Raw genomic sequence first — 20421 nt, forward strand, 5'->3', positions numbered from 1 at the left:
GAGAGAGACAGTAGGGGAAGCCGCGAACGGGGTCCCCCGCCCAACCTAGGTGAAAGCCTTGCACCGACTCTTGCGAGGACGCGGGTTACAACTATGGAAGAGCCTCACGGAACACGGAACACCGTATCGAGTTTCGCTTTGCTTTTATGTCGTTCTCTCTTTATATCCTCTCGTTACCGTATTGTTAAAAAATACATGCTTGTTTTATTTGTTGATAGGCGGAACAACCTTTAAGCAAAAAGCGTGCAAATTTATGATAATGCGACACACGATGTAATTGATTTTGTGGACATGACGATGACATGATTAATAATAAAATTAATTATATTTTTGCGAAATGTACAAATTTGCAAAGGACATTGAAACGATGCTCATTTATCATTGTTTTTGAAATAGCAAGATGAAACCATGCGGTTCTCTGAATTTTTCGACACCTCTTTTTGTAATAAAGTTTTGCAATCGATTGCAGCTCGCTCATACCGGGTGTCCAAATACGAGCTTCTTATTCATGAGTGACTTGCTATTGACATTGCCGTAATGAGATTCAGAAGTGCTCAATCATCCTCTCGTTCCCAATACGCTCGGATAAAGATGTGTTTTAAGGAGGCTCTTTATGCATCGTGCACCCTGATTCGATGATAGTTGTACATTTCTTCTTTATTGTATTTAGTTATTGAAACATCAACGGTTAATCTCACTCAGGTCTGATCGGATTTTATCTTTACTACTATACACATGGGACCGAGATATACATCTTATTTATATGGAAAAAACGAAATATCTAAAAATTTTTTTGCTGGAGTAAAAATTTAGTTATATATAGATACAGATTTGAAAATAATTTTGGATTATTAAAATAGTTATATATGACGCAAATTAATTGCTAAAATCAAACTTGCATTGTTTGAGAAAAAAATTTCTAAAAAATGAATTAAAAATGAGTTAATCTATACATACAGAAAAAATTATTTTATTGCTAAAAAAAAGTGATTACTCAATTTATTTCTTTCTTTTTAACAATTAAGTAGTTATCTCTAATAAAGCATATCTTTGATAATAATCTTAAAATATTATAAATTTTAGAAAACTCATTATTATATTTACTTAAAACAAAAATTTATTTTCATTTGAAAAATTGTAAAGTTGATAGAAGATACGATTTTATATAATAAGCAAATCAAATTTAATTTAATAATCTTGATTGAAGTATTAATTAAGCTTAGGATTCAAAATATAGTTTGAATGATGATGTTTATAATGATAGATTTGCGGATATGAACTTTCGAAATACTTGAAACAAATAATTATTACTTGCGTACAAGTAACATGCGTTACATATATTTTTCTGTTAAGTTTTGATCATATCAATTAAAATTTCGATCATCATAATTGGACATCTGGTTATATTAATTAGATTATTTAGAGTTTCCATCATGAAATGAATCATTGCATTCTTATTGTTTGCCAAAGCAAATTTGTTAAAGCGATTTTTTAATAAATCGAGTTACCATAGAAATGCCTAATTTTTTTATATAATTAAGTTGAAGTACTGAAATTGAGTGTGCAAAATTCTACGGTAGATTAACGATGAAATAAGAGAGAAAAGATGTTAAAAATATAATCTTTCACGTGTAACTTAATGATATATAAGACTCGCAAATGCTTCTTTGATTAACTGCATACAAATCTTACCATAGACTTTTCTTAAAAACGAGATTATAATAGTTTTAAAAATTACGATTTTAATGATCACAAAAAAGTAACAGATCAACGGCCATTCTGGAAAGATATTTACGTGGATAAACTTGCATATAAATTTAACCTCAAAAAGTAAACATTATTTCATCTTGTTTTCATTCAATGAAGATGCAGCTTTTGATTTACTATTTTATGTTACATACTATTTCATTAAGATATACACGTAGTTTCAATATTTCATCCAAATTATGCAGATATTTGTAATGTTAGGTGAGTCTTCGTGAGACACCCCAAATTTTTGGCACTTTATTAAAAAAACCACCTTAAATGAAATGATCACTGTGTTACACTGTGTCTCTTGCTGCAAAGCACCAATAACCATAAAATTCTGATTCGTTCATTTTCAACCAGAAATTTTTCTCACCGCACGTAATTATTTTGATGGTTTAACAAATTATTTTCAAATCTAACTAAATTTTTTAAATATTTTAGCACCTTTTACCGTATCCGTTGCGGTGTTACTCGGAGTTTTTTTCAGAAATCACGTTTGATATCAAAATCCTTTATGCGTTCGTAGATTGCGCATGTCGACAGATTCAGGCCAAACGTTTTCACCGTTGACGGTGATTAACCGTCTTAAGGATAATTAAGGGGAAGAGACGGAAGTATTATGGGAGAAATATCGAGCGACGGCGAGTCTATATTCGCTGAGAGGGGCGCGAATCCGAAAGAGGCAGCGGTTCCACCGCGAGATGAAAGGCAGACGGCGGGTGCGATTCCGTTACTGTGTACGGTTTCTGAGGAAAATATGCCGGTGGAATCGACCGGTACGGTTCCGAAGCACAAAGGCGATTGTCGAAGGCGAATTTTAAACTATCCGCTGTGATTTGGCGGGATGGGGAGAAGCAGAGAAACGAGAGGGAGGAACACGCGACGAGGAGGGCTCTGTGTCCTAGCTAATTCCCCCCCTCTGAGACAACAACGGACTCTCGTCGTTGCTCGCCTGTCGTCTCTCAGGTTCGAAACTTCTTTCTCCTCTCTTTCTCCTTCTACGTCTCCTTCGTCTCCTTCTCTTTGCTGCATCCTTTTCTTCTTCCTTCGATCCCGGCGACTTAAAAATAGACTGAGTGCGAGGATATTGTGACCGATTAGGAAACGAACGGTTTATATACAAGGTGTCTCTCACTAAGCACCCTTTCAATTCGCGGATTTTTTGATGATTTAGGTCCGTTTCCATCAATGTAGATTAACTTTAATCTCGATTTTATTTCTTAGAACTAGAAAAAAAATGAAGAATAAATTGAATCGATTAAAGTTAATCTACATTGATGGAAACTCGCATTGAATTAGGAATGCATTTGTTTTTAAAATGTTTGAGGACGATTCATGAGGACTATAAAACTTTAAATGTACTTTATCAATACATTTCGAGATAGTCAATGACGTACATTTAAAAGTCGAGTTTCCCGTCAAGCATATAAAATGTTTCGGCGCTTGCAAGGTTTTAGTGATTTTACAACAATAATTTCGTAAACAATTTGCAAACGAGTTTGCTAGCGTTTATAAATAAATATGCGTTATGTATACATAGTTGCATACGTATGCAGTATATGCAGTACATACACTTCAAGCGAAAAACGTAGTTTCAAAGTTACATTAATTCTAATAAATATTAATCGATACTTATAGAATGTTCAGAGGAAATATCGAAATGTTGCTGTGTCAGAACAGCAAATCTGGGAGAGGTTCGAGCAACACTTACATTAAACATACAACTCTATCATCTTTTTTTTACAGAATAATGAAAAAAAGTATCTATTTCCCTTAGTTTCGGCACAGAAAAGGGAGATAGAATCATTCAGAAAATTTTACAAAATTCCTGATAAAAATAAAAGCGAAAAGATATACATTGAACGAACGCTAAATAAGCAAATGTAACGAAATCCGTAATTACAACATCAACGATTTCTTCTTAGTTGAAGAGATCATCCGCTACAACTTCACTCCGCTTATCCTGGCCTTCACTAGTCCAAAGTTTACTTAGCGATTTGTTTGTATGTACCAGCATAATCGTTACGCTTCACTACACCTAATAATCGCACCATTACTTCGAAACGCAGTTCCTGTCACGCTCGTTAACATTGCGCCTTTCCGAAAACTCAAACGCAACTCGCAGCAAGACGCCTTTCTATACTGATGCTCGACGCTCATTTTCTGCGCCAAAATAAGTTATATCGTTCACTTGCTGCAACAGTGACATAAATTGAAAAACAAGGTTTTTTTCAAAAAATGTTTGAATATTTTGAATTAAAATTTTGTAATATTAACTTGAAAATACAATTTTGATAGTAACTGATGATAGAAAATTAAAAGTATATTCTTTTAAAGTATTCCCCTTTTTTCTTTTTTTCTTTTTTTTTTTAATCTTTTTTATAAAGTTCTATTTTTAAGCAATTAAAAAATGATCATTTCTGAGTTATGTCATTGTTGTAGATTGTAGAGATATGATGGCGATAGAAAATGAAAATGCAAAAAGATGTAGCGTCATGTATGTAGCATTTAATATCTTAAATCAGATTCAACTTCCAGTATCAGAGGTTGTCAAAATTCAGACCATGTGATCATACTAATCTTTTCAACTTCAACGTCTCATAACACTGAAATAACACTTTAAGGCCGATATTCATAATCAATTCTTATATTTAATTGTCTTAAATAGAATCTCAAAATGTCATGACATCTTAAGACATTACTTAAGACAGTCTTAAAATAAGAACGGACTAAAATATGAATTCTGACCTAAGACTATTTTGAAGATAACTCAGGGAAGGAAAGATTCTTTTGCGTTGATTTTTAAAATATCTGCTCCGTATCACGGCAACTAATGCCGACGAGAAAAAAAAATCGCGTACACGATAAGCAAACTCACTAAGCCATGCCCTCGCTTTCAATTTCCTCTTCGAGAGCCTCTCTCTCCCTCTCTCTCTCTTTCTCGCCTTCGCGGAAGAACAGTCGAGTTACGTTATAAAGCCTTGCTCGAACGACGCGATAAAAAAAAAAGGAAGAAAAAAGGTTTACGCACGAACGAATAAGTCTACACATGCGATAGAAGAGCGTCTCTTGCTCGCGGAGAATCTCACCGGTTAATCTCAAGCGGTCAGTTGTGCGAATCGGCATCAGCGATGCACCGCGTCGCGATGCAACGCAACGCAACGCATCGCAGGTATACTCAACGCATTTTCAATGTTAACGCGCCTTCTATCTCGCGGCACGTCCTACACGCCGTGGTACACGGGGTGTCTCACAGTAACTGATATAGGATTGAGATTTGAATTGAAGCTCGGAAACGGAACGCTCGACGCTGAATGAAATCGACGCGCTTTGGCGGAACGAGCTTACGCCAATTGTATAAAAACGTCCAGATTTCGAGGATCTTTCTAGTGCCTACCACAATAGGGCCGTAAGAAATTAACCAATAGTCGATTATTTTTCTTTGACTGTGATCAAGTAAATTTCTCAAGACTTAAGGCGAGAGTGCAGAAGAATCTTGCATAACGCAAAAGAAAATAAATTGATCAAAGTCTTGCATTTCCTTCCTTTCTATAGAATAAAAGACTCTGGTTAATTTTTTTCTACTTTATGCATTATGTGTTGAGCAAAGGTCTGTGTTCCGGCCTTTACTAGTTACGATCCTATTGTAAAATAGACACAAGCGCAGCTGTGTGCAGGACACCTTGTATAAACATGGAGAACGTCAAGCTGTAGGAATCTACCGTAGCAGAGGCAAGCTCTCTCGACTAAGGCGATTACAAGGCGAGGATCCGTGAATCTACTTTCGAGCGAGCGGCTCTCGGCTCGTTCATTCGCGAGAGAATTTTACCTCGTTACGCACACGCACGCGACGTAACGTTCGTGCGGCTTTAACGGCGACGGGCGTAAGGAGGGCAGTGACAGAAATGGGAACCTATAGCAGGCGGGAATGCTCTCTGGTACCGTAAATACATTGCAGCGCAATAAAAATAGAATGCGGGATACCCCGCATTGATGATATGCCACATTGATATTTTAATCGTGACTGACCCCGCGCGGCGCGTCTTTGCGCACACTGAATACATGATTCTTCTTCTTTTTATTTTTTTCCCACACATTCATGCTTATCACTGGTCACGATACTGACGATGATACCTATAAATTTTCTGCTCGGGTGGCATTGCGGTTTGATATCGGCGTATAAATTGCTATGCTGTCACGATCATCTTCGTAACGTTTAGCATTACCTCGTGCGATTAATAGTTAGCTCGTCGTTTCTCGTAGACGATTTCATATAAATGTTTCAGCAATGACGCTATATTATATCGTATTTCGCGCGGTATATACCTTCACAAATATCAAACGCTTGAAAGATCGTTTACAAATTCCACGTTTTACACTTACAAATTTTCATTGTATCCCTGAACCGCTGGAGGATTACCATAACAGTCGTCTAGAATGCGAACTTCGCGCGACACATCGACCATCGGCCGGATCTCTCGTGGTCGCGCGAGAAAAAGGTACAGCCGATTGGAGGAGGAGGGGGAGACGAAGAAGGAGAAGGAGGCAAGCCGTCCGATGGCAGAGAGAGAGAGAGAGAGAGAGAGAGAGAGAGAGAGAGAGAGAGAGAGAGGGAGAGGGAGAGACGCAGCGGCGCGCGTGGACGGATGGTTCGAGGGGATATGGGGGTTCCCCGAGTCGAGTCGAACGCGCGAGCCCACGCGGGCGGCCTTGCACGTCGCCTTGCTTGTATTGATCAGCGAGCTTGACAGCCCCGTAGCGTTACGGCGGGCGCCTTTGGTTACTCGCTCTCTCTCTCTCTCTCTCTCTCCCTCATCAACATTCGAGCGATTGGTGCGCGAATATTTTATCTCGCCGTTGCACGATGTAATACATATCTTCCGTGAAGAAGAGAACGCAGGAAAGAGAAAGAGATATATAAATAGCTTTTTTATTATGCACTCTTCAGTGTTAAAACATTATAATGAGCGTAAAGGCAGTACAAAGCAGTAAAAGAAATATTACAAAAAAATAATAAAGGAAAATGTACACATTAAATGTGCGCGCGCGCGTGCGTGCGTGCGTGGTGTGTGTGTGTGTGTGTGTGTGTGTGTGTGTGTGTGTGTGTGTGTGTGCAAAACAAGAGAGGCCAAACATAATCGCACTGCACTGGCATGTGATAGGCGCCACTACACGCATGGTGTCCCTACCTTCCGACAGTGTGCGATGTGCCGCTCGTCCTCTCCGTGGAAGGCGCGGAACGTTATCGACCGATCGTTACGCCTCCACGAGACTCGACCACCGCGTATCACGCACTCTCGAGAAAGAGATGACGCTTCTCTCTTACCGCGATGGAATGAGATAACACGAAAAGTTGCCGAGATTCTCGTTTCAAAGTCTTGAAAATTTTTTTGTGCCAATCCTCGAATTGTTATAGGATTCAGCGTTTGTTATGATTCTATATATCAAGAGAAAGATGGAGATATGACGCCGTGAGAGCTATCTCGTATCAATCGATAACGAATCCTGACCTGGTCACTGAGTAAGCGCCATATTCTGAAGGCGATGCCCTCGATCTTTGGGGAAAATTCCTATCGATCGATTGCAGCATTTCGACAAAACTTGCCATCCGCCACTATGGCGAAAATACATGACCGGGTCAATGCAGAGAGCGCTGACATCCCTTCAGTTTAGAGAGAAATCGATATGTACACGCGCTTATCTGGATATGTTTTTCAAAAAAAAAATAACCTCTTTAAAACTGGCTTTCAAAATTAAAAACAAGATCTATTTGCCGATTATTCTATTATATAAGCTAATTAAAAAAAGATCGAATGGTTGTGTTCGAAAACGATTAAAAGGATTTATTTTAATCTTAAAATAAATTTTGTGAAGGAAATTATTTTATCTTGTATATAGAAGGAATATTATGGGTGAAGCGGATTTTTGTTTTATCCGAGTCTTGACGCGGCCAACTTCAGATCCTTCTGACGTAATTCGCGCGATCGGGAGATCCCCGAAGGTGCCAAGACCTTATTACCTGCCTGCGCGGTGGTTGTATACACATTTGAATCGTTCTGATTATGTCAGCTGGTTCTCTGACGTAAGGAGACGCCCGGCGCCGATTGGACGATAGACGCGCGCCCACTATGCGACTGTGCGCGCGTGCGCAGTTCTCACGGATTCCCTCAAAGTTGCCGGAGCCCCCCGAATGCATCGGCAATGGCGTCACACGGTATCTGCCATTATCCTCTGGAATGCCTACTGGTTAGACGCGAAGGCACAATTCGCAATTCCTGCATGCTTCATTCTGGCAGTTAAGTACTATTGTATATATCGCGAATAATTTCAATAAAACGAGAAGATTCTCGATAATTTTCATCCAATAATCGGCGTCAATTGTACGCACGATTTGAAGAATCTTTGCGTTAGCAATAATAAACAACGACCAGAATGTTTTTAACATACTTTCATCCCATTCCCATGGAAATTTGACAAAAGATTTGAAGAATCAGAAATACACATTTATATTAAATACATATGAGACTAGAAGTCTATCGAAATATATCGCGAGGAAAATTATAAAAATACAATTTTTTAATTATAGAGAGAAATAAATAGATAAAATATTTCTCCGAAGTTTGAAATAGAAATAGTTTAATAAAAATGGACAGAGCAAATAGAATCTTCCCTCTGAAATCTGGCGTAAATCATCGCTTAAAGCTTAAGCGCGCATTGTTTATACGCGCGCGTCGCTCATTGCATTGTCAATCAGAGTTCATGAGAGAGAGCATGCACGCGCGCGTGCGCGCGCACGCACATACTTCGGAGCGAGACGGCGTGAAGTGCGCCGCGCACGCGTTCGGTACACGATCGACTCCCGTAACGCGCGCGTCGATGACTCGCCGTTGACCGCGCGGCGGGACACCCCGTCCCTAATCGTCGAGGGACCGGCGCGGGCGGCGCGCGGCGCGACGCGGCGCGGCTGGGAAGCGCGCGCGGAATCAGGTGCGATGAAGATACCAAATCTGGGGTGAATGGACTCTCTCTCGTTAACGGAGATAGGACATTTTCCGTCAATGCAATGAACGGATACGGGCGAGGGCCCCGCGCACGCGAGATCTTGACGATTTTGACGTTGACCTTACGCGAAGCGCTCGATGCTGCCTTATTTTTGATCTAAAAAGATCTTTGAACTCGTCGATAATTATATGCTTCTTTGTTGTATTTTTTTATTAGTAATTAACACTAAAAAAAGTATAGTGAGTACACTTACGTTAGTACATTTCTTACTTACTAAAAAGACCAAACGACTAAATTACATGAAAATAAAAAAAGTGAAAAAAAACCAATCATTCAGTATAAAGAATATAATTATCGAAAACATACAAAAAATATCTTTTACATACAAGAAATATTAACTTAAAAAAATTTAAATAACCAATAATAATTTCCAATGTTGACAGAAAAAATGGTAAGAGAAGAGAGAAGCTTTCTGATATTGAATCACGACATATAGTTAATAAGCATCAATAACTATATATTTCGGTCTGCTTTAATATACTTCAAGACATAGTTATATTAAAAATGAAACATCGATGATATGTGTCAAAAAGAAAAACGGACTTTTAGAAGATTAAAATTTCAATAGATATTTCTTAGAAGAAAACGTGGAATCGAAGCTTGAGATACAAAAGCAAGGTCAGAGAGAAAGTTTTTTGCAACATAGGAATTTCTAAATTCCGAAAAGCCTGTTCGATATTAGAAAATACGTGATGAAGTTTAAAATTTCAGATATCAAATGTCCTTGACGAGGAAAGAAATGATTATTATCTGATGAATTATCTATCATCAAATAGCAATTAACTTTATCTCGATTGCTATAATTTCGAAATATATAAAAAATTTTCATAGAGATGTTTTTTCCTATTGTTATCATGATACATCAATCAAGTTGGGTGATTTAGCAGAATATTAAAATGGCTGTTTATCAAAAAAAAGTGGCTTTCCAATTGTTGTGATATTTAAATCTAGTGAGGAACTAAGAAACAGTTACAATAAGAATTCTACAATTTTGTTGCATTAACTGGCTAATTAAATATTCTATTCGAGATAATCAGAATTTCAATTAAGATAACCAGAATTCTTATTTATATTATCAGAATTATTTTGTTTGTAGTTCTTGTTGATACAAACAAAACATTTTTCTCAGTGACTCTATATCCAGATTTATATACCCGTTTCTATTAGTATAGATTATCACAGTTTAACTTACGCTTCATCTTTTTCTAATTCTTAGAACTAGAAAAAAATAAGGAATTAATTGAACCAACATTATATAAAGTTAAACTAGTATTAGTGAAAAGTAACGAGCATTAGGCTTGGTTCAAAATGCACCAATGAATGGGAAGTAATGCGTCTCAGGCAGGAATGGTCGAAATGCAATTAATCAATCGAGCGATTAGCGAGTCGATTGCGCATGCCTGTTTTGTTGAAAACGTTTCATGGTACGATTGTATGCGATAATATGCGTTTGAATAAATTAGCGGCTTGTCACGTCGCGTGACAAATAGAGACACTGTGCCGTAAGGTCAAGGACCGACCCGATGTCGCTTTCTCGGCGAGCCGCGCGCCGCACTCCCTGTATATGTCTATTTTACTGGGTAATGCACGTTTCGCCGCGCTCAAAGGATAATTTATTACCTTGCGATTTAACGTCTCCGTTCGCGAAGACGTTATTGCCGCCGACCGTTCGTTCACGGCCAATGTTATCTTTTGTTCGGTAAGAGCGTGTACATTTTCATTGGATTGTTTACGGCTTATTGTTGATATTTTGCTGGCAAATCTGATCGATTATCTTCTAGAGATCTAGAAAACTAGATACCTTATTATTGCGAATTAAACAGCAACGGTGAACTAACGGAACGTTGATGATTTTTAACAGCCGTTAGATTCGAGCAATCCCGTTTGATATCACTCACTTTTTTTCATTATTACTAGATTTACAGTTGCATTCATGCGTTCAACATTACTGAATAAAAAAATAAACTCGAAAGTAGTAAATGTAATTTTTGCATTTTTACAAATAATTTATTTGTTTAATTTATCAAATGAGTAATTTATAAGCAAGATTTTAAACATTTTTTGAAAATAAGGGACAAACCAACGTCGGAATCCCAAAGCCGCTTATCGCGATTACGTATGATGCATGATTGCAAAGGAATTTCTAAATGGAAAACCCCTATTTTCGATATCGGAAAAACAAGCATGTGTGTTACTGCAGTAAATTCGCCAGTCACGGTTCTGCTTTTATTTATTTATTTTATTTTATTTTATTTTTTTTTTTTATTACAGCGTTATCGCGCAAATCCCGCGTGTATTCATGATGAGGGGGATTCTCCGGGCAGAACGCGTGTTCTAATTTCCGATGAAAATCATGACCCTCGTAAATCCCTAACGAGATATCCCACCTCACCATCGATTAACCCTTTGATCACTAATTGTCGCTATTGTTTGACAGACATCCCTCTGCGGTATTAAATGGAGGAAACTCGTGTGGGGCGAGGTGGCCGGTGGCTTCGGCGGCACGCCCCTCGAGGACCCGGTGCTGTCGAGTTTCTCGCGATGTTTAGCTGGTGACATTCTGTGCGTATGGCGACGAGTGGCCGCCACGCCGGCCACCTCCGGCCCGGCGGCGGCCGCCACCGCCACTTCGGCGCCCGGGGCTGGCATCTTCGACCTGGGCATCGCGCCCTCGCCCGCGCCCCCGCCGCTCTCTCTCACCGCCGCCAAGGAGCTCTGGATCTTCTGGTACGGCGAGGAACCTGATCTCTCCGGCCTGGTATCACCGGAGCTCATCGCTTGCGGTGAGTATATCTTCACCGCGGAAACTGGAAACGCACCAAGTCGAATTTGGAGATTATAGACCAAGAGATGAGGAATGTAAAGAAGAATTTATTTTGCGAAACTCGTTACGTGAATTATATAAAAACGTTCGATTATTATAGAATTCCTTTTTTTTTTTTTTTTAGAAGACAGTACCGACACGATTCTAATGCCATTTCTATCTATCCTTCTTGGCATTTAATGAATAATAAAAATAAAACAACATTTGTGTTTTTATTATGTTTCCTTAAAAAGAACAGGCTACGTTACCTCAATCAAAAGTTATTATATCTTTCTGAAAGAAAGCGGCTAAAGACTTTTTGACAAGAATCTGAACATGAGAAAGTTTCTTTGATGGATTCACCATATTTCAACAATTCCTGAGAGAGAGAAATAAATAACAAAGAGATAGAATAGAGTGGAAAAAAGAAAGGAATAATAAATATATGTCCTTCTTTTTCGTAGATTTTTATTAAAACTACTATTCAGCATATAAAACTACGACTCTTGTCCAGATTCTTATAGGAAGGTCTAAAAACAGCAAATCGCATAATAATCGAGGATCAAAATTGTTCACATGAAGATGATCCGTGTTATTTGCTCAATACATGGCCAAGTGATAATCTCGATGTGTAATATTTATGTAGGCGCGATGTACGGTATATTGTGTACGCCGGACTGGAAGTAGCAATTACGTGATGTTTATATACCGTTGTGTGGTGTTTTACCTAACGTCAACAAGGAGACCGTGACTAAGCTAACTTTTATTACGTACTTTCCAAGAGGAAGTTTCGACACACGTAAGAGACACGAAGGGACCACGTTGCGTTAACGGATTTGCAGAAGCACTTGACGCGCAAAAATCTTGTACTATACACAAGATCTATAGTCTGTACATATACAACGTTCTGACGATATAGCCGACCGAGGCAACGTTAAAATCACAAGGAGAGAAAAAAGGAATACGATTAAAAGTGAAACTCTCTTAGTCTTTAGATCGTTGCGATAAGCAGCGACGTGTATAAACGCGTTAGCACGTGAATCACACATCAAATTATCACTCAACTGTGTATCTCCTTTCGGGCCATCAAATGATTCTGCCTGTTTTAAGCGACGTTTACAATGAGATTTTAAGACCGTAAAATGAAGCCTTAAGTTAAAAAATTGATCGATCACATCAAATATGAGGAGAATAAACGACCAGTATCGTAAATTTCTATGATTTCTCTATGATCATTTTGATAAAAACTCGGACAAGCAAGCCGAGCCAGTTTTGTTTGAGGATACCTGCGTGCCGAAGACACGCGACGAAACTTTTAAAGTGGTAGCGAACCGGCTAGTTATAATTCTCGAGATTAGATTAGGTCAAGGAATATGCTCAACCGTGACCGGTCGATTTAACAAATTGAAGCTTTCGTTTTCTCTCACCGTAGATATATCGAGTTACATTACTCGAAGCATAAAATCGTACGAAATAAATTTTTTTTATATATTCAGTAAACGATCAGTAAAATATTCTCTCCAAAACTGAAGCTTCGAGCAATGAATAAATTAATCAATCGCAATTGAATATTCTCGGGAATGGTAGATTAGACCACGAAGCTCAGAGAGAAAGAGAGAGTTATCAAATTTGATTTACTCATCCTTAATACTTCGCCAGCGACATGGGATTTCAATTCTATGGAATCTTAATTCTGTAGTAATAAAAATCTTTGAGAAACGAAGCAAAATTTTTTTTGTTCCAGATCACATAAAAATTTGAAAAAATTCTGATATACTTAAAGCTTCAATAAGTTTTTACTTATAGAACTTTATAGAAATCGAATTGTACTTTACTTTTTTATAGATTTAAATCTACCAGAATTCACAATCGCACAAAATATCGATAGTGTCTTTAAGGATCCCAAGTTATCCGATGGATTACGTTTTCTATCGTTCTTTTAACGCTCAGATTTCACTACTCAATCTCCAATGACTACGATGACGATTATCCCGCCTTTGAGAAGTGTGCAGTAACGTTGTCGTGCAACGGACCAGTGTTCGAGCCGTGCTGGACCGAGGCCCGGCCGGTGGCGTTTCTCGACCGGCGGGGTCGCTGAACCATGCACTTGTCTGCAACTCGTTGCAGCGCGCAACGTATAGATCTGCTGTGTTGTGCATCGCACCGCGCCGCGCTACTCTGCCGGAGAGTGCACCAATTGCGAAACTGTGGCCGACCGCACGTTGAACCGTTAAGATTGAAAACGACCAACATGGCCTACCGCTGCGACGGTGACAATCGCGACAGTTTAGCGACTAAAAAAAAACCGTTGATCATTCGAAGAATTGAGATAAGACGCGCCTCTTCGCTCTTATCGGATATCGATCTCCTTTCTTTTCTTTGTTAGGAGAGAATATTTTGATATTATCAGTTTAAAAGCATGGAACGGATAAATGTATCATTATCATTTTTCTTTTATGTCGTCAGATACGTGCGATAATTAATATTGAAGTAAACAGTAACAACTACAACACAGTCAAGCCGAGTGCGCTCTACTTTTTAAGAATAATATATAATATATTTATAATAATATATTTCATTGTCAGTTTTATGTACGATTATCGCGAATAGTTTCCCGATAACGTTCGGATTTTGGGAGACGCAGGCTGCAGTGAGACCACCGCGGCTAGTGGTCCATGAGAGATGCAACTCCCTCAGGCTCCGGTCATATCGATCGACAGAACACGTGTTCTCTCACCCAGTGATTCTCAACATTACTGCAACTGTGTGTTATTATAAAAGGTGTATTTAATTACACGAGATTTATTATTGATTTCTTTCGTTAAATAATTATGCCTCGGTGTTCATTTATTTTTGTATATAGTTGCAGTTGGAGGAAAGCGTTTGCTTGCGAGATATACCTTTCAACAATCATGAGTTGAAATCACAGAACGAAATGTACATAATATCGCGCTTGCGCGCGTTCCAAAGCGAGTTCGCAGATCCTACGCACCTCTTCGCACTTTGAAGCGTACTTGTTCGCGTGAGAACAAAATCAGGGGAAAGCTGGTTCGAGCACGCGCGCGCGCGACTTGAGATTCTAGAACTTTTCTGTTTTCTCGGCCAACTTCTTCTCTACCTTCCATGAAACGCTCTCTTGACGTCGCTGTGATTTTACACGCGAATCGCATTACTTTCACGTTAAATTCCGCCAGATTGGGTGCTCCGCAAATAAGAGCGTACTTACCTGCTCCATTGTACAGCGCGACTATTGAAATATATACGATACCGAGCGAAAATTATATGTATATTTCTTGCCAGAGTCAAAAGAAGACATATCGTTTCTTCTCGCTTAATTGGAGCAGTAGTAGCAACGTGTAACCATTATTTCCGCGTATTTTTAGAAATCGATCGTCCATACGTAGCGCACATTAGAGTATTCTAGTTCCTTCACGTCGTTCATTGTACAAGGAGGAATGTTATAACTAGATCGATGCGCCAACAACTTCGTTCACGATTTTACTATTTACTGTCATTTACAGAAAGCGAGCAGGGTTCTTGGGAAAGCGGATTGTCGTACGAATGCCGGTCACTTCTTTTCAAGGCTCTGCATAACTTGATTGAACGGTGTTTGTTATCCCGTGATTTCGTTCGCTTAGGAAAGTGGTTTGTGCAACCTTACAATGGCTACGAGAAACACCGTTGTAGCAGGTAAATGCTTGTTTAATAACAATATGTGTTATTGAGTTCTGCAATTTTATAAAATATTTTTCAAAAGTAATGATATGATTTTATTTTATTTCATTTTGAGAATAAATTATTTTAAGAACATTCAGTATCATGTGTGTCTTATCGTAAAAATTAGACACATACTTAAAATGTACAATAACGTTTTCAGAATGTATATATATTATATCTAAATATTTCATAAAAGAAGTACATAAATGTTCATTATGAAATGAATGCTCGGATCTTGGAACTATATCTGATAATTTAATATTTGTAAATGTTTAATGTGGATGTAAATGACGCACAAATACGTGAATAAGGCGTACATATATGTCTAATTTAATGTGATAAAGAGTATGGATTAAGTATATAAAGTACACAGTACTTTTGCAAATTACAGATTGACAAATCTTTAAATCTTTTATTTATATTTGCAGCAGCCATCTGTCGTTCTCATTTGCATTTTTCGTTCACGGAGAAAGTACTGTGTGCGCAAGTGTGGACGTCAGGCAGCATCCTGCGGTGCGACATCTCACAAAGACATGTCTACAACGTACTCAGACCTCCCAATCCGGTGTTAAGGGTAAGTATCGCTTGCTATGTAGACAGAAAAATTTATAAGTACAGTTGACACGATGAAATATTGATTCATTATTAATGTCAATGTATTATATATATTTCTTGATTTATTCCACAGTGATCCTAGCCCCTTATGGACTAGCAGGCACATTAACGGGTCAGGTGAGTCGTATGGACAGTCAACTTCTCGAAGAATGGAAACATTTTTATCCAATCAGTACCGGCAGTAATCCGGAGACCGGGCTTCCACCCCTCGTGGAAGTCCTCGTCGGTGGCGTGCGCATGCGTTATCCTTCTTGTTACGTCTTGGTTACGGATATGGATGATATGCCATCCGAAACTCCTCTCTCGCCTCCAAGCAGTCCCGTCACTTGTGAGCGACCCCTTTTAACGCAACAGGAACTGAGCGCAGCTACCGAATTACCGGAACGCGTGTGGGCAGAATGTACTTTGAGTTCACCAGTGTCTACTTCCAAGACAGAATCTTCCACGGAACCTGGAACCTGGACGTTCGTGGAACCGACGCAAAAGTCTTCCTGTACCTGTTCATGTTCGAAGTAAGAACAGCGGAAATTTATGCTTCTTTTTTTTATTTCGACTTTATTGCATTGTGCAAGACACTGTCTTTAGATTCCTGTTTCTTAGATTTCAAGTATAAAAAATTAATTGTTTACTATATGTAACTTTTAATAAATTTATCATTAAATTGCTTTAATTAATTCAATAGCAGACCAAAGTCAAAATTATATATGATCTTTTTTATAATTGAATACAATAGTAAACATTTAATTTTACTATATATTGCGTCGTTGAATAATGTTAGTAATATTTGCCATCATATTGGTTTCTGCCATTGCATGTAATAGCACAAAATAATAGAATCGTAGAATATCCAAATTATTATAGATAAGTAGTAAATATGTGATGGCTGTTGTAATGTGTGCATGGAAATTTAGTCTTTGAAAAGATAGCTCAAAAGCAATTCTTAATGACGAATTTGTTAATGTATTTATAAAGTTATATTTAGCAATGTATTTATAAAGTTATAAAGCAAATTAAATTAAGTACTTATTTATAATTTTTATCCAAAAATGCATAAATTGTTAACTATAACGAAAAGATTGTAATTATTATGTATTGCATTTGAGCTTCTATAAAAAATCATAAGTATGTTTAGGACCGTATATTAATGACATACAAAATCCAATCAAAAGCTAAAGAGACCTGAAGTATGTTATATTTGAATAGAAAAAAATACAATTTTTTTACGTTTATATAAATCAATGAAGATTAGCTTAAAATAACATACCGTAAATACAATTTTAGCTAATTCTTCCTTGACATTTAAATATGTTGCTGAACTCTCATATTGAAGAATTATGAGGTTGCCAAAAAATACTTAGGTATGCAAACGTTATTTTTGTGGCCATTAATTAAAAAAAAACAAATGATCATAATGTCATTTCATATCAATAATTTCAATAAGGTGTTCAAAACTTGATTAAAACAATGTAATATTTATTAATAAAAATGATTATTAAAATATAAGAAGAAATATTAATAGTAGGATTACTGTGAAATAATTCAAATAGATAATTCAAATTATCTTAAAAGAATTGTTAATTTGCAAGCAAAACATTTAGTATTTTATTTATTGAATCATTTTCTTAAAGTATATGATTAGATATTTATCAAAATAATACAATAGAAATCGTTACAAGTATGCCATATTTTAAGCTAATCTTTTTGCAATTTCACAAAGTTGATATATGAGTTGTTGCTTCAGGATTCTGTAAGGTAAAATAATAGAGAGATGCGTTCGCAAGGAAACGAGATGTTAAATGCATCGGTTGCAGGTATACGACCCCCGGGGGTTGGAAGAGCCTGGCCTCCTCTCAGGTTCAGAGGGAGAGGGTAGATAAAGGTGGACGGAGGGTCGTACCGTTTCACCGACGGTCTACCACTCAGTGGGACGCTTGTCCCTCTGTCCCTGCTAATGCCCCCAGGTGGGTAATTTCTAGGCCCCCAAATACAAAGGGAGAAAGAGATCATCTTCATAATTTCTCTTAATCAATCATCGCAATAACGCCAGTTTTACGTATGATCATAATGATCCCCCATAACTCTTCACATGCATCATCGCTTTTGCAGCTCCATCATGTATATTCAAATAATTTGACGCACAATATAACGTATTAATCAGATTTTATTTTAACTGTACAAAGGTGCGAGGCATGTGTCTTTTTAAACGCGATCGAGTCGCGGATGAAGAAAGATGAACGGAAGACTAATATTCTTATACTTGAGACGGTATAAAACTGCAAATATCATTTAATGGTATAACGATATACTTAGAATTTTTCAGTGGGTAAATGGGACTTTCTAATGTCAATATTACGTGAATCCTATGGTATAAGGTCAATTTTTTACATGTACTAATACAATGTAGTGAGTACAGACATGTATTTAATCAACGAATAACAAGTTTATACCAATAATATATTCCCTTAGCGAATTATTTTTATATACTATATCTCGCTTATAAAAAACAAAAAACAAAATAGTTTATGAAATTTTCACATATAATCTGTCGACTTAAAAATATTTTCATACGCATGAGATTCGGTAGCAGACGGGATCTGAGCTTTACACATGATTGGTAGTACACTTTAGCATATATCTTCCTTTTCAGTTATTTAATTAGCTTGTGTTACATGTAATATAGAAAATGGTATATGCTTTGCATGTAGATATTGTTCGATATTTCCAATATTTATTTTACCTTATGAATTATCGTTTTTACATCCATCTAACAGGCTTCTGTGCATATTCATACACTTCATATTTTATGTTTTGACAAGCGCAACATACGCTTTTTCTCAAACAATTCATCGTCTTAGTTACACAAGTTATTACTTTAATAACATTATTAATATGTTGAGAAAAATTAACGAAAATGTATATGCTGTTCTAATGTAAAGCTAAATTATTTTTAAATATATCACGATATATTGAAATAATCATGATGTAGGAAATACTGTAATCTAAAAAATCTAGTCTAACATTGTAACAATCTAGTTCTGAAAAATATTGTTTGCCATTTTGGATTGATCTTTCCTACATCAGAATTGACTATTCAATGCTTTTTCATGTTCTTGGATATGGATACTAAACTCATTTTCTTTTTACAACTCTAACAAAAATTGTTGAATATATCCGTAATCAATATGTTTAAAAATTGAGTAGGTCGGTACTGAGTAGAACGGAAGCACCTAGTACACCACCGGGCGGTCCACCTTCCTACTCGCGCGGACCACCAACGGGAGGAGATTGTTTACCGGTGCCGTCGGTTGGCTCACCAGGTTCTCCGGCACCATCGCCCCTCCTGACTCCACACTCCGAGCCGGCGTCGGTCCCGCCCGCGGAGCCTACGATGCCGACTCTCAGCCCGCAACCTCCACCAAGTCACACAAACACTGCCCTACCCCTAACTCCGTCGCAAGGGCCCAAGTCCATTTCTTCCGCGTGCAACAACCAGGTGCACAGTCCGTCGGTTCCTGGACCGGTACTAAAACGACCAATCTTGATATCTCGAGAGTACGAAGGTGCTCTCTTGGAAGATGAGCAACCGCTATCCTGGCTCTACGATTATTCGCTCCAGGAAGCTTGGCTGAATCATCCTGTGAAGCGTTTTAAATCCATGAACATCAGCGCCCCGCCGACTAATCGGAGCAACGTTCTGTACCCACCAATGAACTCTCAAACGCTCCAATCTCAAGCTCCTAAGCTGGAAATTAAACAAGAACCTGTCGCAGTTGTAAGTGATATTTATCATTGACAAAAAAAATAATTAAGATAAATTAAATCACTTAACATATTTTTAAATATATATTTGCTACAAAAATACTCAGATTTTATCAAATTATAGAAAGATGATTTCCTCTTAGATGCCTTTTAGAATCTTATTTAGTGAAATTTTATATAATTCATAAAATTTAGAAACTGGAAGTTTATAAAATTAATACGGTTTGTCTCATATTTTCAGAGCAAAAAAAAATAAAATACGATTAGTATATACACAAAAAATTTTTTATTCGAAAACTTGAATAAAAAACATTTCAGTATTTAATTGAAAATTATTAACTTTATTTGCGATAAGATTACAAAAATAGTCTTAGCTATTTTCAATTCCAACATAAATGTCTAATATCTTTCTTCATTTGCATTATTAAACGCATTAACGATAAAGTATGTTTTGTGATATCAGGGCGAATGTATCGGAAGAAGAACAGATCCATACGAGTTTGATGCGACAGGCGAGGAAAATGGCACAAATGTCGATGGTCTCAGACGACAAAGGGATGATCCTTCTAAACCAGGATCTCTTTTCACCAGCGAGGGTCTTCAGCCTTCCTATAAGGATTTAGATCAAATATTCGACAATTCCGATCCTGATACTTCCAGCGATGAAACGGTAAGTTCGAATTTATTTTAAAATAACTGATATAATTCTGTACATG

General features: G+C 37.5%; 2 protein-coding genes across 4 annotated transcripts in view; one reads left to right on the forward strand and one right to left on the reverse strand.

The window, feature by feature from the left end:
- Positions 1-6253, reverse strand: part of LOC108690978 (39S ribosomal protein L50, mitochondrial) — a 17589-nt gene extending 11336 nt beyond the window's left edge. Inside the window, exon 1 of the mRNA XM_018198551.1 lies at positions 6133-6253. Coding sequence (XP_018054040.1) covers positions 6133-6215 — 83 coding nt within the window. The 5' untranslated portion in view covers positions 6216-6253. The remainder of the gene's footprint in view (positions 1-6132) is intronic.
- LOC108690972 (mediator of RNA polymerase II transcription subunit 13) overlaps positions 1-20421 on the forward strand; it is a 34427-nt gene that overhangs the window by 6911 nt on the left and 7095 nt on the right. Inside the window, exons 2-8 of one of the 3 annotated variants that reach the window (XM_018198538.1) lie at positions 11249-11594; positions 15136-15304; positions 15760-15905; positions 16020-16458; positions 17758-17907; positions 19148-19718; positions 20169-20375. In XM_018198538.1, the coding sequence (XP_018054027.1) occupies positions 11249-11594; positions 15136-15304; positions 15760-15905; positions 16020-16458; positions 17758-17907; positions 19148-19718; positions 20169-20375 (2028 nt within the window). Of the gene's footprint in view, positions 1-11248; positions 11595-15135; positions 15305-15759; positions 15906-16019; positions 16459-17757; positions 17908-19144; positions 19719-20168; positions 20376-20421 lie in introns of all 3 variants that reach the window. The other 2 variants (XM_018198539.1, XM_018198540.1) reach the window with 2 other exon arrangements.

Source organism: Atta colombica, unplaced genomic scaffold, assembly GCF_001594045.1.
Source record: "Atta colombica isolate Treedump-2 unplaced genomic scaffold, Acol1.0 scaffold38, whole genome shotgun sequence".
In the NCBI taxonomy this organism is placed as follows: Eukaryota; Metazoa; Arthropoda; class Insecta; order Hymenoptera; family Formicidae; genus Atta; species Atta colombica.